Source organism: Magnolia sinica, chromosome 19 (genome assembly GCF_029962835.1).
Source record: "Magnolia sinica isolate HGM2019 chromosome 19, MsV1, whole genome shotgun sequence".
Classification (NCBI taxonomy): domain Eukaryota; kingdom Viridiplantae; phylum Streptophyta; class Magnoliopsida; order Magnoliales; family Magnoliaceae; genus Magnolia; species Magnolia sinica.
The window spans coordinates 7,782,735-7,803,500 of NC_080591.1; the positions used below are offsets into that span (position 1 = coordinate 7,782,735).

The following is a 20,766-nucleotide window of genomic DNA, read 5'->3' on the forward strand; positions in this document are numbered from 1 at the left end:
TTTAATTAGCTAAAGCTCTTTACTTAGATTTCTGATCTGTATTCTGCTCTGTTTCTTTTTTAGGACTTGGATTTTTGCTGGTGAAAGAAGATTAAGAATAGATCGATTCTTACAAGTTTCCTCATCCGATTCAAAACTTTGTTTAGTTTTTTATCGGGTTTTGCTTTGATTCTCTTAAAATTTTTGAATTTTTCATCAATGGAGGAGGATCAAGAACAGAATTCATTACTCTCTCACCCAACAAGCTCGAGCTCGACTCGAGGTAAACTCGACTCGACTTGAACCACGAGCTCGACTCGAACTCAACTCGACAGCTTTGGCAAACAAGCCAAACTTCAATGTTGAGCTCGAGGCTAAGCTCGAACTCGAGTACATCATGGACAAGCCAAGCCAAGCTTGGCCCACCTCGACTCGACTCGGCTCGATGCCCACCTCTACCCACGCCTACTAAATGAGCGGGTCCGGAGTCTTGGATCGGGTCTCGGAAGAAAATTGCAAAACATGGGTCCGTCCTAACTCGGGTCTGAGACCGAGTTTTGTGAGGTCATCACCCAAACCCCACTGGCCAATCTGGGCCGTTGGTAGACTAATCTATAGCTGCAAATCAGACCGAGCAGACAATCCAAGTTATGTCACTCTTCCCTGTCAAAATTTGACCTTTAACCATTCTCTTTGACCATCAATCTGAAGGCTACTGTTCAGATGGCTAGGATCAACCGGTCAGTAAGTTTTCTGACCAGTAAGCATCAATGGACAGTGTCTAGACGGCTCAGATCCGCTGATCACCGTGAAAATGTCAGGTAAGGAGTAACTAGTGGCAGTAAATTCCAGAATTTCGCAATCTATCAACTGGGCCACAAAGATCAGTGCAAGGCCGACTGCAGGAGGTGGGGCCCACCATGGATAAGCCATGGATGGTCTTTGTACACTGTATAAATTATTTAAAATGTTTATTGACTCCAGAAGTGTTCGTTTCTTCCGAATATTTTTAATATGCCGGCTATTCGGTTGATAGATAAATATTAAGGACTTTTGGGTAATAAAGTTAAAAGCAGGGGCTTTCTTGAACTTTTCCTTGCGTTTTTCAGAGAAAAAACATTAATGGTTGGGCAGAGTAGGGCCATAAAAATACATGCGCATTTATATTGTCCACGTGGAATAAATTTACATCAATCCAATCCGTCCAAATCATGGTTAATGCTAAATTTTATAAATATATATAAAATATTGGGCAATATTATCCTCTAATTATCAGGATTTATCTATTGCATTTTAGACCGTCAGAATTCTTTTACTTGGATTCTCAACTAGTTAAAACCATACTTTCATTTTAGTTTTTTCTTTTCATGAACAGAATATGATGGGCCCATAGTTTGGACGATTTGGATTGAGATACATAGTTCCACATGGATAGTATCTGAATTCAGGCACACAAAATTTCATACGCCACCAGCATATCATCTAACTATTGTTTGGTGAAGAATCTATCTATGGGCTTGAGACAAAAAGGTCTTCCAGACAAGGGAGACGTATTTAATGGGAAATTTAAATAAAGATGGAGATAAAAACAAATTTAAAAAAATTAAAAAATAAAATAAAATTACAACTATGTTAGTTTAGCACCATTTGTCTGTACTCCTCACATGTGGCACTGATGTAAAATATCCAAGCCACCCAAATTGCGGGTCCCATTGTAGATGGTCCACACCTATAAATTCATACTGATCAAGCAATCCTAAGCATCCAATTAATATCTACCAAATTAACGCTTAAAAAAAGTTCGACCATTCTGGATTTGAAGCAAAATATCATATGGCCAATATGATCTCATTGCAAATTCACCGTTATGCCACATCCACAGTTGGGCCAGCAATTTGGACGGTCTGGATTGCCGTAAAATTATGCCACATGTGCGGTTCAAGAGTCACCACCATATTTTAAACGGTGCAGAACCAACATAGGGATTTACCCCAAATAAAACAAGTGGGTGGTGAACAGCGTAGAGGAGGTGGTGTAGCATTACGTACGTGTTTGAAAGGGTCTTGAGTTTATATAAAGCTAAAGAAATAAGAGTGTTTTGGACACTTTCAGAAGAGACATAACCTTTGAAAAATCATACATGAATGAAATTTACAATATCTAGATTTGATCATGTGGAAGTAATCTTTTATTATAAAACAGCTAGTAATTTCCATAGCCAACTGGAGAAGCGTTGAAATCCATAATGTAGATAAAAAGAGACGTGGCAATTGCAACATGTGTATCGTATATAAGAGATTGATTGTGTACCTTCATTTACATTCACTATCATTAAGTTTTTTATTTCTTCAATGATTATTTTTTGTGACTTGCTTTTTATTCTTGAATTTTCATGCATAAGGTAACAGCTGAATAAATGTGAATTGCGAAATATAATTCATTTATCTATAACTTAATTTTAAAAGATATTATTTAAACTTAAGTACCTAAATCTTCTTTGTAATATATATTTCTTATTTTCTTTTATTTATTTATTTATTTTTCTCAGAGTGTAGGCCAGGGGACGGGCTACTTCCAAGAGCATGATGGACCGACATATTTAGGTTTTTAAAGGAAGGGAAAGGGTTCTATACAGTCGAGCTCATGGGAACTTCCCATGAGCTCGAGCTGTGTGGGCCCCACCATGATGTATTTCGAAAATCTACCCCATCAGTCAGATGTACCATTCCATATTGGGTCTAGGGCTTAAAAATCAAGTCAATCCGTGGCTTTGTGGGCCACACTACATACAAAAGTTGAAAGGAGTTAACCTCCATTAAAACATTCATAATCATTTTTTGGGCCCACCGAGATGTGGTTCACAAATCCATACCATCCATTATGTGTGTCCCACTTGGCTGAGGGGTAAGACCAAGTTTCAGACGCATCCAAATTTCAGGTGGGCTCCGCAAAGTGCTTTTATATGTTTTAGGCATGTCTTCACATGATTTTAGATGGTATGTACCACCTGAGTTCCGTATACGGTTGATTATTGGGATCCCATAATTTAAAGGGGACCCATCAAATGCACGGTGTTGATGTTCAACATACATCATGGTGGGGCCCACACACCTCGACCTCATGGGGAGTTCGCATGAGCTCCACCGTATGGAACCTTTTCCCTTAAAGGAAATCTAGTTATATATCGTACGTGCATGGTGAGGCAAAATTAATGAACGGCATAGATCGCGAGCTGGACTATATCGCTTGACCATGTATAATTATTGTGGGCCATATCAAGCTTGCTGATCATGGGCTCAGGCCAAACTCAGACCTAGGTTTTATTTTGTAGAACAAGATCCTGCATCTGAAGACTTTCAGATAGAATGTGCAGTCCACCATGTTGCGAATATGTCATCCAACCCAGTTATCAGTGTGACCCAAGAGCGTGAAGGGACACAAACTCTGGCAATTCTAAGACTTAGGTGGGCCATAAGTCAAATATATAGGTTTAGTGTGTGACCCAAGATCATTTTTAGGATGTTCGATGAACATGAGAAGACACACAAGATGTATGGCTTGGATTACACATACATATATAGGTTTGGTGTGTCCCACCTGAGGATCATTCCCCTCTTTTCCCATTCTTTGTCAACCTGTTTTCAAACTGATGCACCTTTTCTCATTTTCAAATCCAAGCATTACAACAACCTTCCACATTTCAAATTCACCGTTATCCTCCATCCACAGTTAGGCCACCAATTTGGACGGTCTAGATTGCCATAAAATTATGCCACATGTGCAGTTCAAGAGTCACCACCATATTTAAATGGTGCAGAACTAACATAGGGATTTAGCCCAAATTAAATAAGTGGTTGGTGAACAACGTAGAAGAGATGTGGTGTAGCATTAATTACATGTCTGACAGGGTCAAATAAGAGCCCTTGGGACTTGCATTTTTGGAAGAATCATGACCCTTGAATAATCACACATGAATGAAATTTTACCAGATCTGGGTTTGACCGTGTGGAATTAATCTTTTAATTTCCATAGCCGACAGCAGAAGCGTACAAATCCTAAATCTAGATAAATGGTGACAGGCAATTGCCACACATGTAGTGTATTTAAGACATTAAACATTATTTATATTCATTATTATTAAAATATTAACTGTAACGCTTTGGAATTATTCATGTATTAGTCAACAGCTGAATAAATGTGACTTTAAAAATATAATTGTGGATAAACGGATTATATCGCTGGGAAAATATTCAAGATTTTATTTGGAAATATTTCAGGTGCAACCTACTGTGGATGGACTGTGTACCTAAATCTTCGTGGAATAGGAAATCCTGTCTATTGATACAGAAATCTGGCTCACCTCACCAAACTCCAAGCGCTTGTGCCGAGCCTAGTATATCTGCATAGGAGAAGGGCAAAGGAGACCTTCACTAGGTCTAAATAGTGTAGATGGGTTTCAGGTGAGAGATGTTGTGTACCTATCCCATTTGATGAGGTCCTTATTTATACTGTTTGATATAACGTGGGAGTATGCTAATCTCGGCACGATATCAGCCATTAGGTGAGAATTGCGCATGCGGTGAGGTAATCAGTTATCCCATGATCGTGGCGAAATAGTTAATAATATCATGCATTACTGGAGTGAGCTCGGCACAGCCGGTCGACTGAAGATGAGCCGAGCATTGCTTTCTTGAACCAAGCCCAGGCTATGCCAAGTCAGCTGAGGGCAGCCTAGGCTAGAGTCATCAGAGCATGATCATTACTCGAGGACAGTTTGGACTGATCCATCCGAGCCCATATTATTCTATTTCATGGCTCGGACCTATCTTGTTCATTGGTTCCTTTTGATGAAGTATCTCCAGAATGATCGCTCGTTTGGCTGAGCCAACCTTGAAGGTAGTTTGGTCGAGCCATTCATAATCATAACTAGGCCGAGCTAACCTTAAAAGTGGTCCGATCATATTTTCCCATAACACTATCCATCAATATTAGGCTATTTGCTATTGAGTTTATATAGACAGTGGTCTGGACCAGGGCCTAAAAATTAGTCCTATTTACTAATCAGGCGTGGTGAGGTGGCTACAACCCTCCACAATGGTATGGCCCAATATGGTTAGTCATCAGCCCAATCACTCATCAGGTGGACGGCGCTCATATGAGAAAAAAGGATGATTAGAAAGAAGTCAACAGTGGTCTATTCTAAAAAAAAAGAAAAAAAAAGAAGCATGCATATCCCCCACCGGATGAGCTGACCAGCTTGAAATTTTGGTATTGAGGCCCACCTAGTCTATGATTGGATGTCATGTGATTTCACCGGCACCCTGGTTCATCCCTTCATTCTATGATTGGATGTCATGTGATTTCACCGGCACCCTGGTTCATCTCTTCATTAGTCCAATTCGGGTGTCATTCAAAATGAGTAAATCTCATTTTAGTTAATCATAACTATGTATTTCAAGTTTGGGAGCCCCTAAATGCTCCTCTTTCCAATCTCCCTTTATATTTCATGTTTCACTTTCAATGCTGACGGTCTTAGAAAAGGATAAATAGATTAAGGAACTTTCTTTGTAAGGGGACTCCTCTGGAAAATTGCATCCATTGAGTTGGAAGAAGTTTACAAGCTCATATCAAAAGGGAACGCCGGCATCACGAAGCCTGAGGATGTTAAGTGGGCTTTGCTGGGTAAATGGGTTTCGAGTTTTAGGAGGGAGAAAGACCGGGCATCTTTGGAAGTCCATTGTGATTGGAAAATATGGTTCCTCCTAGATGGGATGGTGGATAAAGGCATCATCTTTGTATCGTGCTTCCTTTATTTGGAAACTTGTAACAAAGATAGTTGTGGGGACACTAACCTTAGGTTTACCTCTCCTAGGCTTGTCACAATTGCTTTGTGGAGTTTGGGTCCTCCATGCCGTAAAAATTTCTTGGATAAGGAGAGAGTTGAACTTGTAGGCTTTTTTTCCTTGGCTGCATGGGATTCAACCTAACCCAGCTGAGAAGGATTCTTTGGTGTGGAGATTGGATAAATCCAGCCTTATCAACCTAATCCAGCTGAGAAGGATTCTTTGGTGTGGAAATAGGAGAAATCCAGCCTTCTCACGGTGATTTCTTTCTTCTCTTTGCTATCGGACTCTATTGTGCAGGGCAGACAAGAACATACTGGGCAAGGGTGAAGGGACACTCACAACATAAATGGCCCCTGAGAGAGACTATATTAGGGAGACATATTTGCTGCTCCAATAATTCAAATACAAAACCTTTCATGCTAAAACCATGTCAAACACCCACTTGATCTAGAAGCTCAAACCATTAGATAATGGTGTATCAATATGCCTACAAAGGGACTTTAACAACTGTGATTTGGCAAGGGATGTTTGGACAAGCATCTTGAGTCAGTTTTGAGTTCAATGGGTGATAACATTCTCCTTGGATATTCTTTTACAAGTCTGACACTCAGCAGGACCGGACAAGATATCCTCTTATCGATGGAAGGTTGTCCTCAGCCATCTAGATTCTCTAGCTTTAAAAGAATGATCGTTGTTTCAAGATTTCGATAAATTCCAAGCAATGAGTGATTAATAGGGTCAATATATATTTGTCCAAGGGAGTGGGTTCCTTAAGACTGGTTGCCTTGTAAATTAGGTTTTTTTTTTTTTGGCCTCTATAAAATCAAAATCATTCTATGTGTGTATTAGAAATTTAGAAAAATCATAACGGTTAAAATCAAGATTATTTTTTTAATCCTTACCAAAGAGAAATACAAAGCTCTAATACATAATTACCATTAACTGAAATGAGATGACCTCATTTTTTTTTAAGTAGCCAAAATCTACTCCATTAAATGCAATTTGATCATTGGCATTGTGTTTATAATTCCATGATTCGAATCATGACCATAGAAACTTCCAGATTGAATGTGCAGTCCACAATGATGGGCATATGTCATCCAACCCAGTTATAAGTGTGCCCCAATAGTATGAAGGGACACAAAGAAACTCAAGCAATTTCAAGACTTAGGTGGGCCATAGGTCTTGGGGGTGATTTTGTTTGGTGTGTCCCACCTGAGGATCATTCTTAGGATGTCCAGTGAACACAATAAGACACCAGATGCATGGTTTGGATTCCACAAACACATCACGGGCGGGCTCCATATAACTATTTGAATGTATGATCATTCCCCTCTTACCATTCCTTGTCAACCTGGTTTCAGACTGATGCACCCTTCCTCACAAACGCCCAAAAAAACACAAAACCCAAAAAAAAAAAAAAAAAATTTGCAAATATTCAAAGAGAAACAATATGATCTCTCTCTCTCTCTCTCTCTCTCTCTCTCTCTCTCTCTCTCGGGTTAGCTTGTTAGTACACCCACTGTCAGGTCACAGTTCACTGTTAGCCACCCCCACTAGGGAATCGATACCAAGACCTCAATGTTGAAACGAGGTATCTTTCACTCAGTCTACCACTTGAGCTATCGATCAGGGTGTAAAAAATATAATCTCACTTCCTATGAGTGGGGCCCCCATGCAACCAAACTCCCACAACCCGGGCCATCAGACCAATGGTCCAGATGACTGAAGCTAGGCCCCACTCGTACAAGGCTGAGGCCCAACAGATACCATCCATATCCTCAGAAGGAGGACCATATAATTCCTCAATTTTCAAATCCAAATATTACAACCACCTTCCACAGAATGAGAGGAAGCAATCTAGATCATTGGTTTGTTGCCCACCACTGTGGATTGTTGAATTATTTATTTTCCTGACCTTCTATTGTATACTACAAACGGAAGGATGAGGATTGCCCTATCCAAGAAATTGTTGAGGCATAAACCTTTCATGATCGCATGCAATAGACTAATGGTCTGGCCCACCAGACCACAGGCCCCACTTGTCAGAACTGAAAGCCAGAGTATAAAATGTGCAAAACATTCACAGAGAAACAAAAGAAAGCAGCCATCAAATGCACGTCCATGTATAGAAATGGCTCAAGAAAGTGAAAAGTCACAGGTTTTCCCAAGGCTACAACAATGTACAAGGACAGGTGATTTCCATGAATTGGCCCACAACAGAGAAAAGCAGAAATCGCATTCCATGTTGGAAAAAAAAAATTTAGGAGAAAAAAACCTGGCCCACTGGCAATCCGAGCAGCACAAGTTCTCAGCCACAGGAAAAACTGCAGCGATTCCCTCTGATAGCGAACACGAACTGTACTTACTCATGGAAAAAAACACTCCTTCACCTTTGGATATCAGAACAGTTGTCGACATTGTAGAAATGAAATGAATGGCTTTTGCCCGGATTTACTGACTGGGATTGGGGTGAGTTGCATCATCGAGAGAAGCGTCGCCTGTTTCTGTGGAAGGAAGAACGAATTATGACTTCTTCTTTTTTTTATCTCAACAACAAGAAAAGGGACAAATTTTTAAACATGACACATACCTTCACGTTCTGTGGGAGATTCATGAGCACTTTTCTGACTCAAAGGGGATTCACCAAGAGGCTGACTTGGTGGTGAGGGCTAAAACAGGAGACCAACAAAATAGCTGAAATGTTTTAGCTAAAATACGATGGATGCATGTGTTTCCATGTACAAATATCAATGTCTTAGAACAGAACAGTTTTCTAAAGGGGCTGACATGGCAATGATAAATGAATTTCAAGTAATTGAGAGAATGCATGTTATTAATATAAAATGAGCTGTTGTAAATGGGGGAAAAGTGAAATTTTTTAAGGAAAAAAAAAAAAAAAACAACAACAACAACGGAAGCAGCAAAAGCCCAGCACTGATACCTGCAATTTTGGTGGAAGCAAGTCAATTAATCCTGCTCCTCCTACCTGTTGAGAGATCGAAAGCATTAGATAGAGATACTCGCTATGAACTCAATACAAACTCTTGAATGAATTAATCTTACTCAGAAAACTAGGTGCAATGTTAATTAATACCTTATCCTTTTCCCAATCAGCAGAGTCAAAGTAACTGCGTATCTTGGTCTGAAAATAAAAGTAGAAATCCACAACTGATGAGCATATAAATGTAGTCAGCATCACTGACTCCAATCTACACGCAAGAGAAAGGATAGTTACTCTGATTGGCGGGAACTTGAATTGAAGTCCTCCAAACCTCTGTTTCAGCCCTTCCTCCTATAGAATACAAGATTGCAGATACCAGCAGTTGTTAATATACTGGAAGGAATTTCATAAGCTATATGTGTAAACTATCTCATGCAAAGAAAATGTAGAGAACCCAAAAAGGAGAAGAAACTACCTTCCCTGAGGATGTGGAGATGATACCTTTCCCTTTTCTGTCCTCAGGTTTGGGGTCATCGGAGGTGCGTCCACTGTCCGGTTCTTTGCAAACATTCTCTGCATGATCTTTCTTTTCATCGCCATTACCATTCTTGCCAGACATCCTGTTTAGACTCCTTGAAAATGTATATCAGCTAGACTGGCACGAGTGCTCGTTTCCATACAGGTCGCAATTGAAGTATTCCATTACACAAAAATTAGCAAATATAGTAGTTCAAATAGGACATTGAGGTACAAAAATGTAGATAATAACTAGCAAATGAAGAGTAATGCCGAGTTTTCCCATCATCTCCAAATCAGTGTGATTCTAGTTCAAGGGCATCCTGTTAAAACTAACTGGTTTCATTTTCCACATTTGAATCTACAGTCTATTTTACATCGGAAAACAATGAACATTTCCGGCCATTCAAAACCTTAGAAAGTGGATCCTTTTCTCAGAAGTATCTTTTAGTAATGTTTTCAGATCCGTAATTTCCATTCATTCGTCTAACAATAAATGAAATAAATGCAATAATAAAAAATAAAAGACAAAAATCTCAAACACCGACTATTTCGTTAGTGGAGTGACAAAACTATTGCAAGTATATGTCTGTAAGATATATAATATTTGATATCCAGTAGGTAAAAGACCTGCTATTGAACATTGTGAAGATCAAGATAGAGTTTCCATGACCAATCTTTCAAGAAAAGTTGAATAATCAAATCGCAAAATCAGATCATAGATGACAAGGCACTATTCTTTTTCTTTTTTACAATCAGGGATGATAGCTAGTCCTAATTTGTGACCGTTCTTCATCCAACAAACAGAAAGGAGCAATGAACAGTCTGGATATGATATCTTGTGGGCAAAAGACTATTGCAATTGAGACAGGCATGGCATAGAGCTGTTGTCAAACTCAAAACAGAGTTTATATGACCAATGTTTCGAAAAAAATTTAATAGTCAGATCGTAAATCATAAGAAACTATCGGTGTTTGACAATCAGGGATGATGACTAGTCCTGAATTGTGACCTTTGCTCATCCAATAAAGATTAAGGAATGATGAACGGTCTGGATTCACTGACCATTCATCATCTTGCTGGATCACATTCTTTAGTACAATTCTCTTCTAATAGATGTCTCTGCCTCTGTGATGAACTCATCTTGGTTCCCCAAGATTCACCATCGTACATGTGGCTGCAGCACAGTCAATGAATCCAATATAGGTGAGTTCACACATTTATCAATCTCTTTATCCAAACCATCCACCAGATGGGGTTGAATTTCCCTCAGTAGAAAAATCACATCGTTAGAGCAATCCTATCCTACCCATCTGCAGCCTTTAAATGAATGGTACGCAATCAAAAACAAAAATCCCATTAACGAGATTGGCTAGGATCGTCGAATTGGTGTGGTTTTCAAGAAATGGGTTATCCATGGTACCAGATGGACCGCCAAGATTTCATGACCGCTCATCAACATCCCCAACAGGGAGACAGGACAAACCAAGAAAGGTTCATTTTCTTTCCTGAAGAAGAATTCAAGTCGAAACATGGATTATTTTCTTCAAACAATATCTCAATCTCCATAGAGTAATGATCACAAAAAGCTCAAAGCATGCTAACCAAGTACTCCATGCAAAAGGTGGGCCCCACCAAGAAAGATCACCTGGAGCATTGCTCAAGCTAGTCCACTCGGCAGGCGGGCCACAGATGCATCCGACCACCCGATAAGTGGACCAGCCAAATTCTCGCGCCAGGCGATCTTGATGGTGGGGCCCACATCTTGCACAGTTCAGATATCCTGAAATGGCGATACAGTGGGCTGGCATGGTGTGATCACTACTCATCTACACACTCCCAATAACAGAAAAAGAAGAAATGAAATGAATGCAAATCCATGCATTTCAATTAAAGCATATTCAATTCAAGAAAAACCCAAATCATGAAATGAGATAGAAAATCAAAATCACCAGAGAAAAGAAGAACTGGAATAGATTACAGAATCACAGGGAATTATAATCGCAAATTGTGATGAAAGAACGAGAGACGATCTGAAATCCAGTTGAAAAAGCTTACGGACAAAGATCTTGAGAGAGAGAGAGAGAGAGAGAGATCTTTCACCTTGCTGATTTCGCCAAGAAATCTCGCCGCTTCTTGAGAGAGAGAGAGAGAGAGTGAGAGTGAGAGAGATGGAAATGACTTCCTCGTGCGAATAAGGTCCTTTTATATGAGGAGACATGATGAGGAGATAACAGAAAGCCAGTTAGTGGACACGTGTCGAGATGCCATAGATGCGGGACCGATCAGGTGGAGCCCACATTCCACCTGACTAACTAACAATCGGAAACGGATTCCAATAGCTTGCATTCCAGATGCGCGTGTGGACCACCTCGGATGCGCGTGTGGACCACCTCATGATTTTGGGAAGGAGTTATATGATACTCGGGCTGCGTAAGACGCTTGATGCGCAGGCACTTGGAACTTATACACATGGCATACATTAATTCAAGTTAAACCGACTAAATTGTGGAACCTACTGTTGTTAAGTCACGATCAAAAAATCAGGCTAGTTTAATAGTTTTGACCTTTGATTCACGTATACTTGTTTGTTCAAATAGGACCATTGGATTTTTTCACTTTTTACCGTCCAATAAATATCCACCAATCCGATGGTCAGATAATCAGATGAGTGTAAATTTTTGTTATTGGTACACTTTAATTGGGAGGACATAATTTGGACGGTTTAATTACTTAATTGTATCTCATTTATGCAATTTAAAGTAATCTCTGAGTGCCTGCTTATCATCCATCTCACTCTGCCAGAGTATCGAAGTATCTCTCTTTTGGCGGGTCATTTGAAAAGTTGGCCGCGCGGCACGCGCCTCCTGTTTGGCTCGAGTCTCGGAAGGATCGTATGATAAGTGGCTCGTGTCCCTGCACAGTACACACGGTTTTACATTCTGACAAGTGGGGCCCACGATTCGGTAATCCAGACCGTTGGTCTATTGATTACCCGACATGGATAAAGCATCTCCCAGAGAACTCCCTAATTGGAAGATCCCTGCAACCATCATCAGGACCTTTTTTTCAGGTGAATATTGACCATCATCGTTACCATCCATCAACAGGCCAGGGTCACCCAACATGGGATGCAACAGAGCAATGGTCTCATTCTCGAATCATTGATCCCACGCGTCAGAATCGGGACCCATGTGCACGTGTAAGAATTCGAGCCATGTATTATATAATTCCTCCGTATCTCATACACGCGTGCCACTTTTGTCACGTGTCCTCGTGAGTATGGAATTTGCGTTGAAGAAGCAGCTTCCTCACACGTGCCAAGTTGGCGGGCGTGTGCAGGATCATATCACTCTTGTACGGACGCCGATTGCGTGCTGAGAAAACTCCGTGGGGCTGAATGTATCTGATGAACAGGTTCGATGACAAATAAACAACGAGAAAATGACCACTGTAGACAAAACCTTTTACCCAGCGGTTTTTTTAAAGGAATACAAACTTAAGTTACGAGAAATTTACGACTGTAGACCCCACCTTTTATCCAGCGGTTTTTTGGAAGCAATACAAACTTAGAATACGCAGTTGGACCTCCTCGTACGGAGTCAGAATTTCAGGACGAAAATACCCCTCCTCCTGAAGGAAACGGATTCGGTACTCCCCCTACCACCAGCTAATGGCGGACGGTCGGCGTACTGTGAGCCCCACCATGATGTATGCTTTTCATCCATGCCGTCCATACATTTTTCCACATCATTTTATGGTATGAGACCAAAAAAGAGGTACATCCAATCTCAAGTGTACCACGTTACAGGAAACAGTGTTGAATGAGCGTCAACCACTAGAAACCATTAGAGGGCCATAAAAATTTAGGATGAACTTGATTTTTGTTGTTTCCCATCATCTATGCCTGTATGAACTAATCAACAGATTAGATGTCAATTAAACAGTTCATTGGGCCTTAGAAGAAATTTAATTGTCAATATCCAATCAATATTATCTTCTTGTTGTGTGGTCCACCTGAGATTTATATCCCTCTCATTTTTTGGACGAAGGATTAAAATGAACTGAAAAAATGGATGAACGGAATGGATGAAACACATACATCATGGTGGGGCTCACAGACCACCGACCACAGCCATTGGGTGGTGGCAGGGTGAGTAGCCAATCCATTTCCTTTCCTTTAAACCCCTGTTGCTTTCACTCCCTTCTCAAAATAACAGTCTTTCACTCTTTTTCAACGATAAACCGACGCACGGAGGTTATTCTTCTCATTTTCCTCGTCGAATCTTAGTGAATCATGTAGATATCATCATTCTACATTTGCCATTTTCTTTCTTGGCTGGGGTTACGTGAAATCTCATGAAGTGGCTGCATTTGCAATCCTTGAGAATGTTGAAAATATTCCCTCACTCCAAAGCACCTCTCTTCAACCTACATTTGACCTGTACTACGGTAGTCGGTGGTACAAATATTTTTAAAAAATGCTCGGCTCGTACAATTGCATTGCATGCGAAGTTCGGTCAATTCCATGTATTAGGCTTACTCAATTTCATGTGTTAGGCTTAGTTAATTTTATGTGTTGATCGGTCCAATCCATGTGGAACTCGCTCAATTCCATTTGAAGCTCACTCAATTTCATGTTAGAGCTCACTTGATCTCATGCTATGCTCGCTGAATTTCATGTTTACCCTGCTCAATTTCATGCTAGCATCGCTCAATTTAATGTTAGCCCAACTTAATTTCATGGTAGGTAAGATAAGGTCAATTTAATGTTTGCTTCGATAAATTTCATGCCAGGATCAGTCAATTTAATGTTTGCCCAGCTTAATTTCATGCCTAGATAAGATAAGTTCAATTTAATGTTTGCCTCGATAAATTTCATGCTAGTATTGCTCAATTTAATATTTGCCCAGCTCAATTTCATGATAGATAAGGTCAATTTAATGTTTGCCTCGATAAATTTCATGCTAGGATTGCTCAATTTAATGTTTGCCTAGCTCAATATCATATTATGCTCGCTCGATTTAATTTTTGCCCCGCTCAATATCATGCTATGCCAGCTTGATTTAATGTTTGCCTCACTGAATATGATGTTATGCTCGCTCGATTCAATCTTTGCCCCATGAATATCATACTATGCTCACTCGATTTAATGTTTGCCCAGCTCAATATCATGCTATGCTCGCTCGAAATATCATTTGCCTAGCTCAATATCATGCGACGCTCGCTCGATTTAATGTTTGCTTGCATAGCTGAATTTATAGTTTGTCCCGCTCAATTTTCTGTTTGCCCTGATCAATATCTAGTTTGCCCGGCTGATTTTTTGGATTTTCCTGTTGAATTTTGTAGTTTGCCCCCCTCCATTTCTAGTTTGTCCCGCTCAATTTTCATGTTTGCTCTACTCAATTTTAGTTTGCCCCGCTGATTTTCTAGTTTACCTTGCTGAGTTTCATGTTGGCCCCGCTCAATTCTATGTTTCCCCAGCTCAATTTCTAGTTTGCCCCGCTCATATTTCCAATGTATGAGCTTTGGTTGTTTATTTGATGCTAGCTCAATGAATTTATTGATGTACTTATTTGATGCTAGCTACGGTCAATTTAATGCAAGTTGATGCGCATGTGTTAGACTTAATCAAATTTATGCGTTAGGCTTATTGAATTTGATGCGTTGATGGGGATTACATACACTCGATTTAATGTTTGCTTGCATAGCTTAATTAATAGTTTGCCCCACATAATTCTATGCTATGCTCGTTGAATTCCATTTCGCTCAATTTCATGTTTGCCCTGTTGAATCTCATGCTTACCCCCCCCCCCCCCCCCGCTGAATTTCATATTTGCCCTGCTCAATTTGTACGTTGTCTTGCTCATTTTTCCAGTTTGCCCCGCTCAATGTCATGTTAGATTGCCTTACTCAATTTAATAAAATACGATACGAAATCATTCGTAGAAGGCCTAATCCATATAAGCTCTGGTTGTTTACATGAAAATTTAACGCGTTGCTTATTCTTTATTTCCTTAAGCTTTGTATCATTCTCATCTATAAGGGAAAGCGAGTTTTCGGTCTTTTATTATTTTATTGAGTTTTGTCTTATGGGAAGCTTCCGTTGTTTAACGATTTATTGATAATTTGTCATTGTATTGAATTTTGCAGATAATGGCTACGAGAATCATCTGTTACTATGGCGGGGAGTTAGAATGTGAAAACAAGCAATGGACGTACACGAGTGGAAGTACGAAAACTATTTCGCTAGATGTTGATACTACGTACGAGGAACTTCTATCTAGAATGTACAGGATTATTAAGAGAACACCAACAGATTGTGATATTCAGATGAAAGTTTTGTATCCCTGCTCCAATAAATCAATCCCTCCAACCGTACTTGAGGACGACGATGATGTTAAAGTGTTCCTGGCAACACAGTTGGAGCATTCGAAAAAGTTCATCCCTTTAGTCATCGAGACAATCGAACACATTAATATGACATCACACGTTCACAGTGTGGCAGAAGAGCATGGTGTGGAATTTGAATATAAGCCAAATCCATTACAAGTAGTAGGAACAAATGATCAACTGTCCGAGCCGCCCCAAACATCAAAATTTGTAAGTACCCAAGTCTGCGGTGCATGTGACCTTGACCTCATTTGTGATTACATGGCACCGCCTCTAGCAACAACAGCAGATCTGCCGTCATCATCCACAGCTCGAAGATACATCAGTCCTGAAAGCAACATCCCACATCTAAACCTTCCCGAAACAACAAACTTCAACACCCGTCAAGTTCCTGTGTCGTTTGATGATGCTGCATTCACTAATGCAGCAATGCTGGAATATACGGATTCGTTGAGTGAATCGATCGAGATAGCCGTTGGGCAAACATTTAAGGACAAGAGTCGGTGTCAGCATGTTTTGAGCCAATTTGCCCTTCAAAATAAATTTCAGTACAGGGTACTGTACTCAAATTCTAGGAGATTTACGGTTGTATGCTTCGAAGAAAGATGCGAATGGAGGGTTCATGCATCACGCGTGGGTGATTCAGGAATTTTCAAGATACGGACTTATACGCCAAATCACACGTGTGGCATGTCATGGATGAGGAGTGATCACCGGCAAGCAAGCAGTAAGTTAGCATGTGATTTGGTTGTTAGCCGCATAGAGCAACGCCTAGGGTTGAGGCCACGTGATATTATCTTCGCCATGCAAGAGAAGTATAATATTGTTATCAGTTATAGGAAGGCATGGGCAGCCAAGGAGCTTGCAATCAATCAGGTGATGGGGTCTTATGAAGACTCCTACAATCAACTCCCCTTGTATTTACATGAATTGAGGATGGTTAACCCAGGGACAGTGACTGCCCTACATGTTAACAAAGAGACTTTCGGGTTCGAAAGATGTTTTGTTGCGCTCGGACAATGCGTTAGAAGTTTTTAGAAATCATTACGGAGGGTATTAGCCATTGACGGGACACACTTAAAGGAAAAATACAAGGGTATTTTATTCATCGCCACGGCCTTAGATGGGGACAATCATATATTTTCAATTGCGTTTGACATTGGGGAATCGGAGAACGGTAGCAGTTGGAATTGGTTCCTTACTTACCTTGGCGATGCAATAGGGTCTCCGGAGGATCTTGTGATTATATCCGATAGACATAAAGGTTTACTGAAAGAGGTACCCAATGTCTTCCCACGTGCAATTCATGGCTACTGCGCATATCATATCTACAGAAACTTGGTGGACACCTTTAAAGACAAGTCATTGGAGATGTACTACTTGCGGGCAGTGAAGACATGTAGGGTGGCTGAATTCGAAAAATTAATGCATGATATCGAAATGGCCAACCCCGCAGTACATGCATGGCTGACAGAAATCGGATACGAGAGATGGGCATCTTCACACTTTCCAGGAAAAAGATTCAACTTGGTTACTACAAACATTTCCGAGTGTGTCAATGCCCTCTTCAAAGAAGCACGCGAATACCCCGTTACGAAATTGATAGAAGGGGTTAGATTGAAGATACAGGAACTGTTTTATAAGAGAAGAGAATCTGCGGCATCGTTTATAGGGCCATTGACACCATGGGCGGAGCAGCAGTTAAAGGATCTTGTGCAGAAAGCGCGAGATGTTCGCTGTCATCCTATTTCTCGAGACGAGTATTATGTTGTGGGAGATTATAATGATACAGTCAATCTCAGTAAGTTTTCGTGTATATGTCGCGAGTTTAGCGTGAAGGGGTATCCCTGTATGCATGTCTTGTCAGCATGTATAAACTACAATCTCCCTCATTACTCATATTATTCCCCATTTTACACGGTGTAAAATTACAAAGCCACGTATAGCTAATCGGTGTACCCAGTACGTGACAAAAGTGAGTGGGAAGAAATTTCGGTGGGCTTCAAGGAGTATTGTGCGCAAATTAAACCCCCAGGACAAAGGAGGTCAGCTGGCAGACCCAAAAAGCTTAGAATTCTATCGCGTGGAGAAGAATCGAAAACAACAAAGTGTGGGCGATGCAAACAAACTGGGCATAATCGCTGGAGGTGCAAGTTTCCCATATTTGAAAAATAGCATACTTTGTAAATTCTTTAGTGTTTTGATGTATAGCATACTTTGTAAACTTGGTGGATGATGAATGAACTTTCTACTTTGTCCCACTGTATTTTCAATTTGTCCCGCTAAGCTCGTCGAAAAGGAAAATGCACATGAATAGTATATGCAAGGCAATTGCCAAGATACTAGAATGAGCAAAACTAAAAACTGATGGCTGATAGACAAGAACTTCACAGGCATAGAAGGGAAACCCCTTGGCCCGCTCATTTTCATGAGAAATTCACTGAATTCCTAGTTTGCCCCCCTCAATTTCATGTTTCCCCCACTGCGTTTCTATTTTGGCCCGCTCAAGTTTAAATGGCTACAAAGCAGGGCTGGACCACAGTTCCAAAGCACGATCGGAGGTGAAAGTGGCACCGGGAATAGAAGGATTATGCAACTAAGGATTGGAGCACATGCAAATAGTCACACCAATGAGGTGAATTACATCCACCTGAGATCTGCTACAGAATTTGGACTGCAAACCAGCCTCTAGTGGCCACCAACTAGATGGTTAAGATAATCCAATGAGGAGTGACTTTTGATTCTCCATCCAAAATGGGCCACATGACTGCATATGCCTAAATTGACTTAAATTACATGCACGGTGGATGAGTTGCAAACATTTAATAGATGATGGGAGAACACACGTGAGTCCTTGGAAATGACGTGGACAAATGAGACCCGACATCATTAGTGTACCTTCTACATAAACAATCCACACTCAATTATAATTTATAAGTAACTAATATAACAATCGGGTTTGTGTTAGGTCGAGCAACCTGGGACCTCAACCTAAGCCCAGCCTAAGTTTTCTCGGGTTGGTGTTTGTATAGCCCAACCCGAAAATCACCTGGACAAACTAGGAGATCGGCGGTGCAAACATGAAATTCAGCGGGGCAAACTTAACAGATAATTTTATGGCTTAAGCCGATAAATCTAAACGTATCCAATGTTCAAATGGACCACACTCATTTTCATGTTTGCCTCGCTCTTTTTCATGCTTGCCCCGCTCTTTTTCATGTTTGCACCACTTATTTTAATGCCTACCCCACTCATTTTCATGTCTGCCCCGTTCATTTTCATATTTGCCCCGCTTTTTTTCATGTTTGCCCCCCTCTTTTTCATGCTTGCCCCGCTCTTTTTCATATTTGCCCCGTACTTTTTCATGCTTGCCCCGCTCATAATTGATTGTCCCATTGTTCTTCTAGTTTGTCCCGCTCATACTTAAGTTTGCCCCACTATTTTTCTAGTTTGCCCGCTCATACTTAAGTTTGCCCCACTTTTTTTCCTAATTTGCCCCGCTCATAATTCGGTTGGCCCATTGTTTTTCTAGTTTGGCCCGCTCATATTTCGATTTGCCCCACTGTTTTTAAGTTTGCCTCGCTCATAATTCAGGTTGCCCCGCTGTTTTTAAAGTTTGCCCCGCTCAGCTTTCAGTTTGCCCCGCTGCGGGTTAAGGTTGCATCGCTCATATAGCAGGTTTCCCCACTGTTGTATCAGTTTGCCTCGCTCATATGACAATATGTCCATTGCTTTTCTAATTTCCCCGCTCATATTTCAGTTTGCCCCCCTCGGGTGGTAGACTCTTAGGAGTTTCAACACCCAGTCAAGCGTTCGAGTATCCATAGGTGATGAAATTCCACTAGTGTGAGTGTGTGGGGGTATATGTTCATGTTTCCCCCACTAAATTTCATGTTTCCCCCGATCAAATTTCTAATTTGCCCCACTCAATGTTTTCTCAAAGTGATCGTTTTATATATATCGCAATAGAGAATTCCATCGTTTATAGTTGAAAAGAGGAGTCAAAAGAGATATTATGGGGTGAATTCCATCGTATATATATCACTGATCAAAAGTGTCCATGTGGGGTGAAGATATTATCACGTGCACTCCACAGATTCCATGAAACATGCATCAAAGCAGCATTCCTCTTCTGCTTATAGTAAGGAGAAGATGATTTCCTAGTAAATAAGGAAACAAAGGAGAAATTTACGACTGTGGACCCCACCTTTTATCCAGCGATTTTTTTGAAGCAATACAAACTTAGAATACGCAGTTGGACCTCCTCGTACGGAGTCAGAATTTCAGGACGAAAATACCCCTCCTCCTGACGGAAACGGCTCTTCCTCTCCATTTCCTCTCTTTGCTTTTCCTCTCCCTTTCTGCTGCCACTTTCCCTGCCGTTGCTGTCACCCCCATTTCCCCACTGCATTTCCCGTAGAAAGACCCAAAAAAACACCCTTTTTGTCGGCCCCTTATCAGCATTTCATCTTTTCTTCTTGAAATGGTGGGTCCAGCGAAGAAAATGGATAAGACAGTATATATATATATATATATATATATATATATATATATATATATATATATATATATATATATATATATATATATATATATATATATTATTATTATTACAAGCCCATGTTCTATAACTTTTGATGATCCTAAAATTGTTGACACTCACGCTGGTGGAATTTAACCACTTATGGCACTCGAACTCCTGACCGGGAGTTGAAACTACTGAGAGGTTACCACCCAAGCAAGAGTAAGGACCCCACCTTTTATATGGAAACGGATTGGCTACTCCCCCTGCCACCAGCCAATGGCTGGTGGTCGGTGCTCTGTGGGCCCCATAATAATGTATGTTTTTCATCCATTCCGTCCATCTATTTTTCTAGATCAATTTATAGTAATAAACAAAAAATGAGATATATATCAGTCTCAAGGGGACCACATTACAGGAAACAATGTTAAATGAACTTCGACCATTAAAAACTTTCTGGGGCCATAACAGTATTGGATCAAGTTGACCTTTGTTTTTTTCCCTTCATCTGGATATTTATGACCTAATCAACATATTGGATGTCAAACAAACAGTACAGTGGGCCT

General features: G+C 40.5%; 1 protein-coding gene across 2 annotated transcripts; it reads right to left on the minus strand.

The window, feature by feature from the left end:
* Window positions 1-8,083: 8,083 nt before the first annotated feature.
* Window positions 8,084-11,451, minus strand: LOC131234851 (uncharacterized). 2 transcript variants are annotated; one of them, XM_058231830.1, is made up of 7 exons: window positions 11,389-11,451; window positions 9,245-9,389; window positions 9,064-9,120; window positions 8,923-8,970; window positions 8,770-8,814; window positions 8,419-8,497; window positions 8,084-8,332 (listed from the first exon to the last, which is right to left on the minus strand). In XM_058231830.1, the coding sequence occupies exons 2-7, from the start codon at window positions 9,386-9,388 to the stop codon at window positions 8,280-8,282; spliced, it is 426 nt and encodes a 141-aa protein (XP_058087813.1). In that variant the 5' UTR covers window position 9,389; window positions 11,389-11,451; the 3' UTR covers window positions 8,084-8,279. The 2 variants fall into 2 exon arrangements, with proteins under 2 accessions (XP_058087813.1, XP_058087814.1); XM_058231831.1 differs by lacking the exon at window positions 11,389-11,451 and having other exon boundaries at window positions 8,084-8,326; window positions 9,245-9,944.
* Between the last annotated feature and the right edge of the window lie 9,315 nt (window positions 11,452-20,766).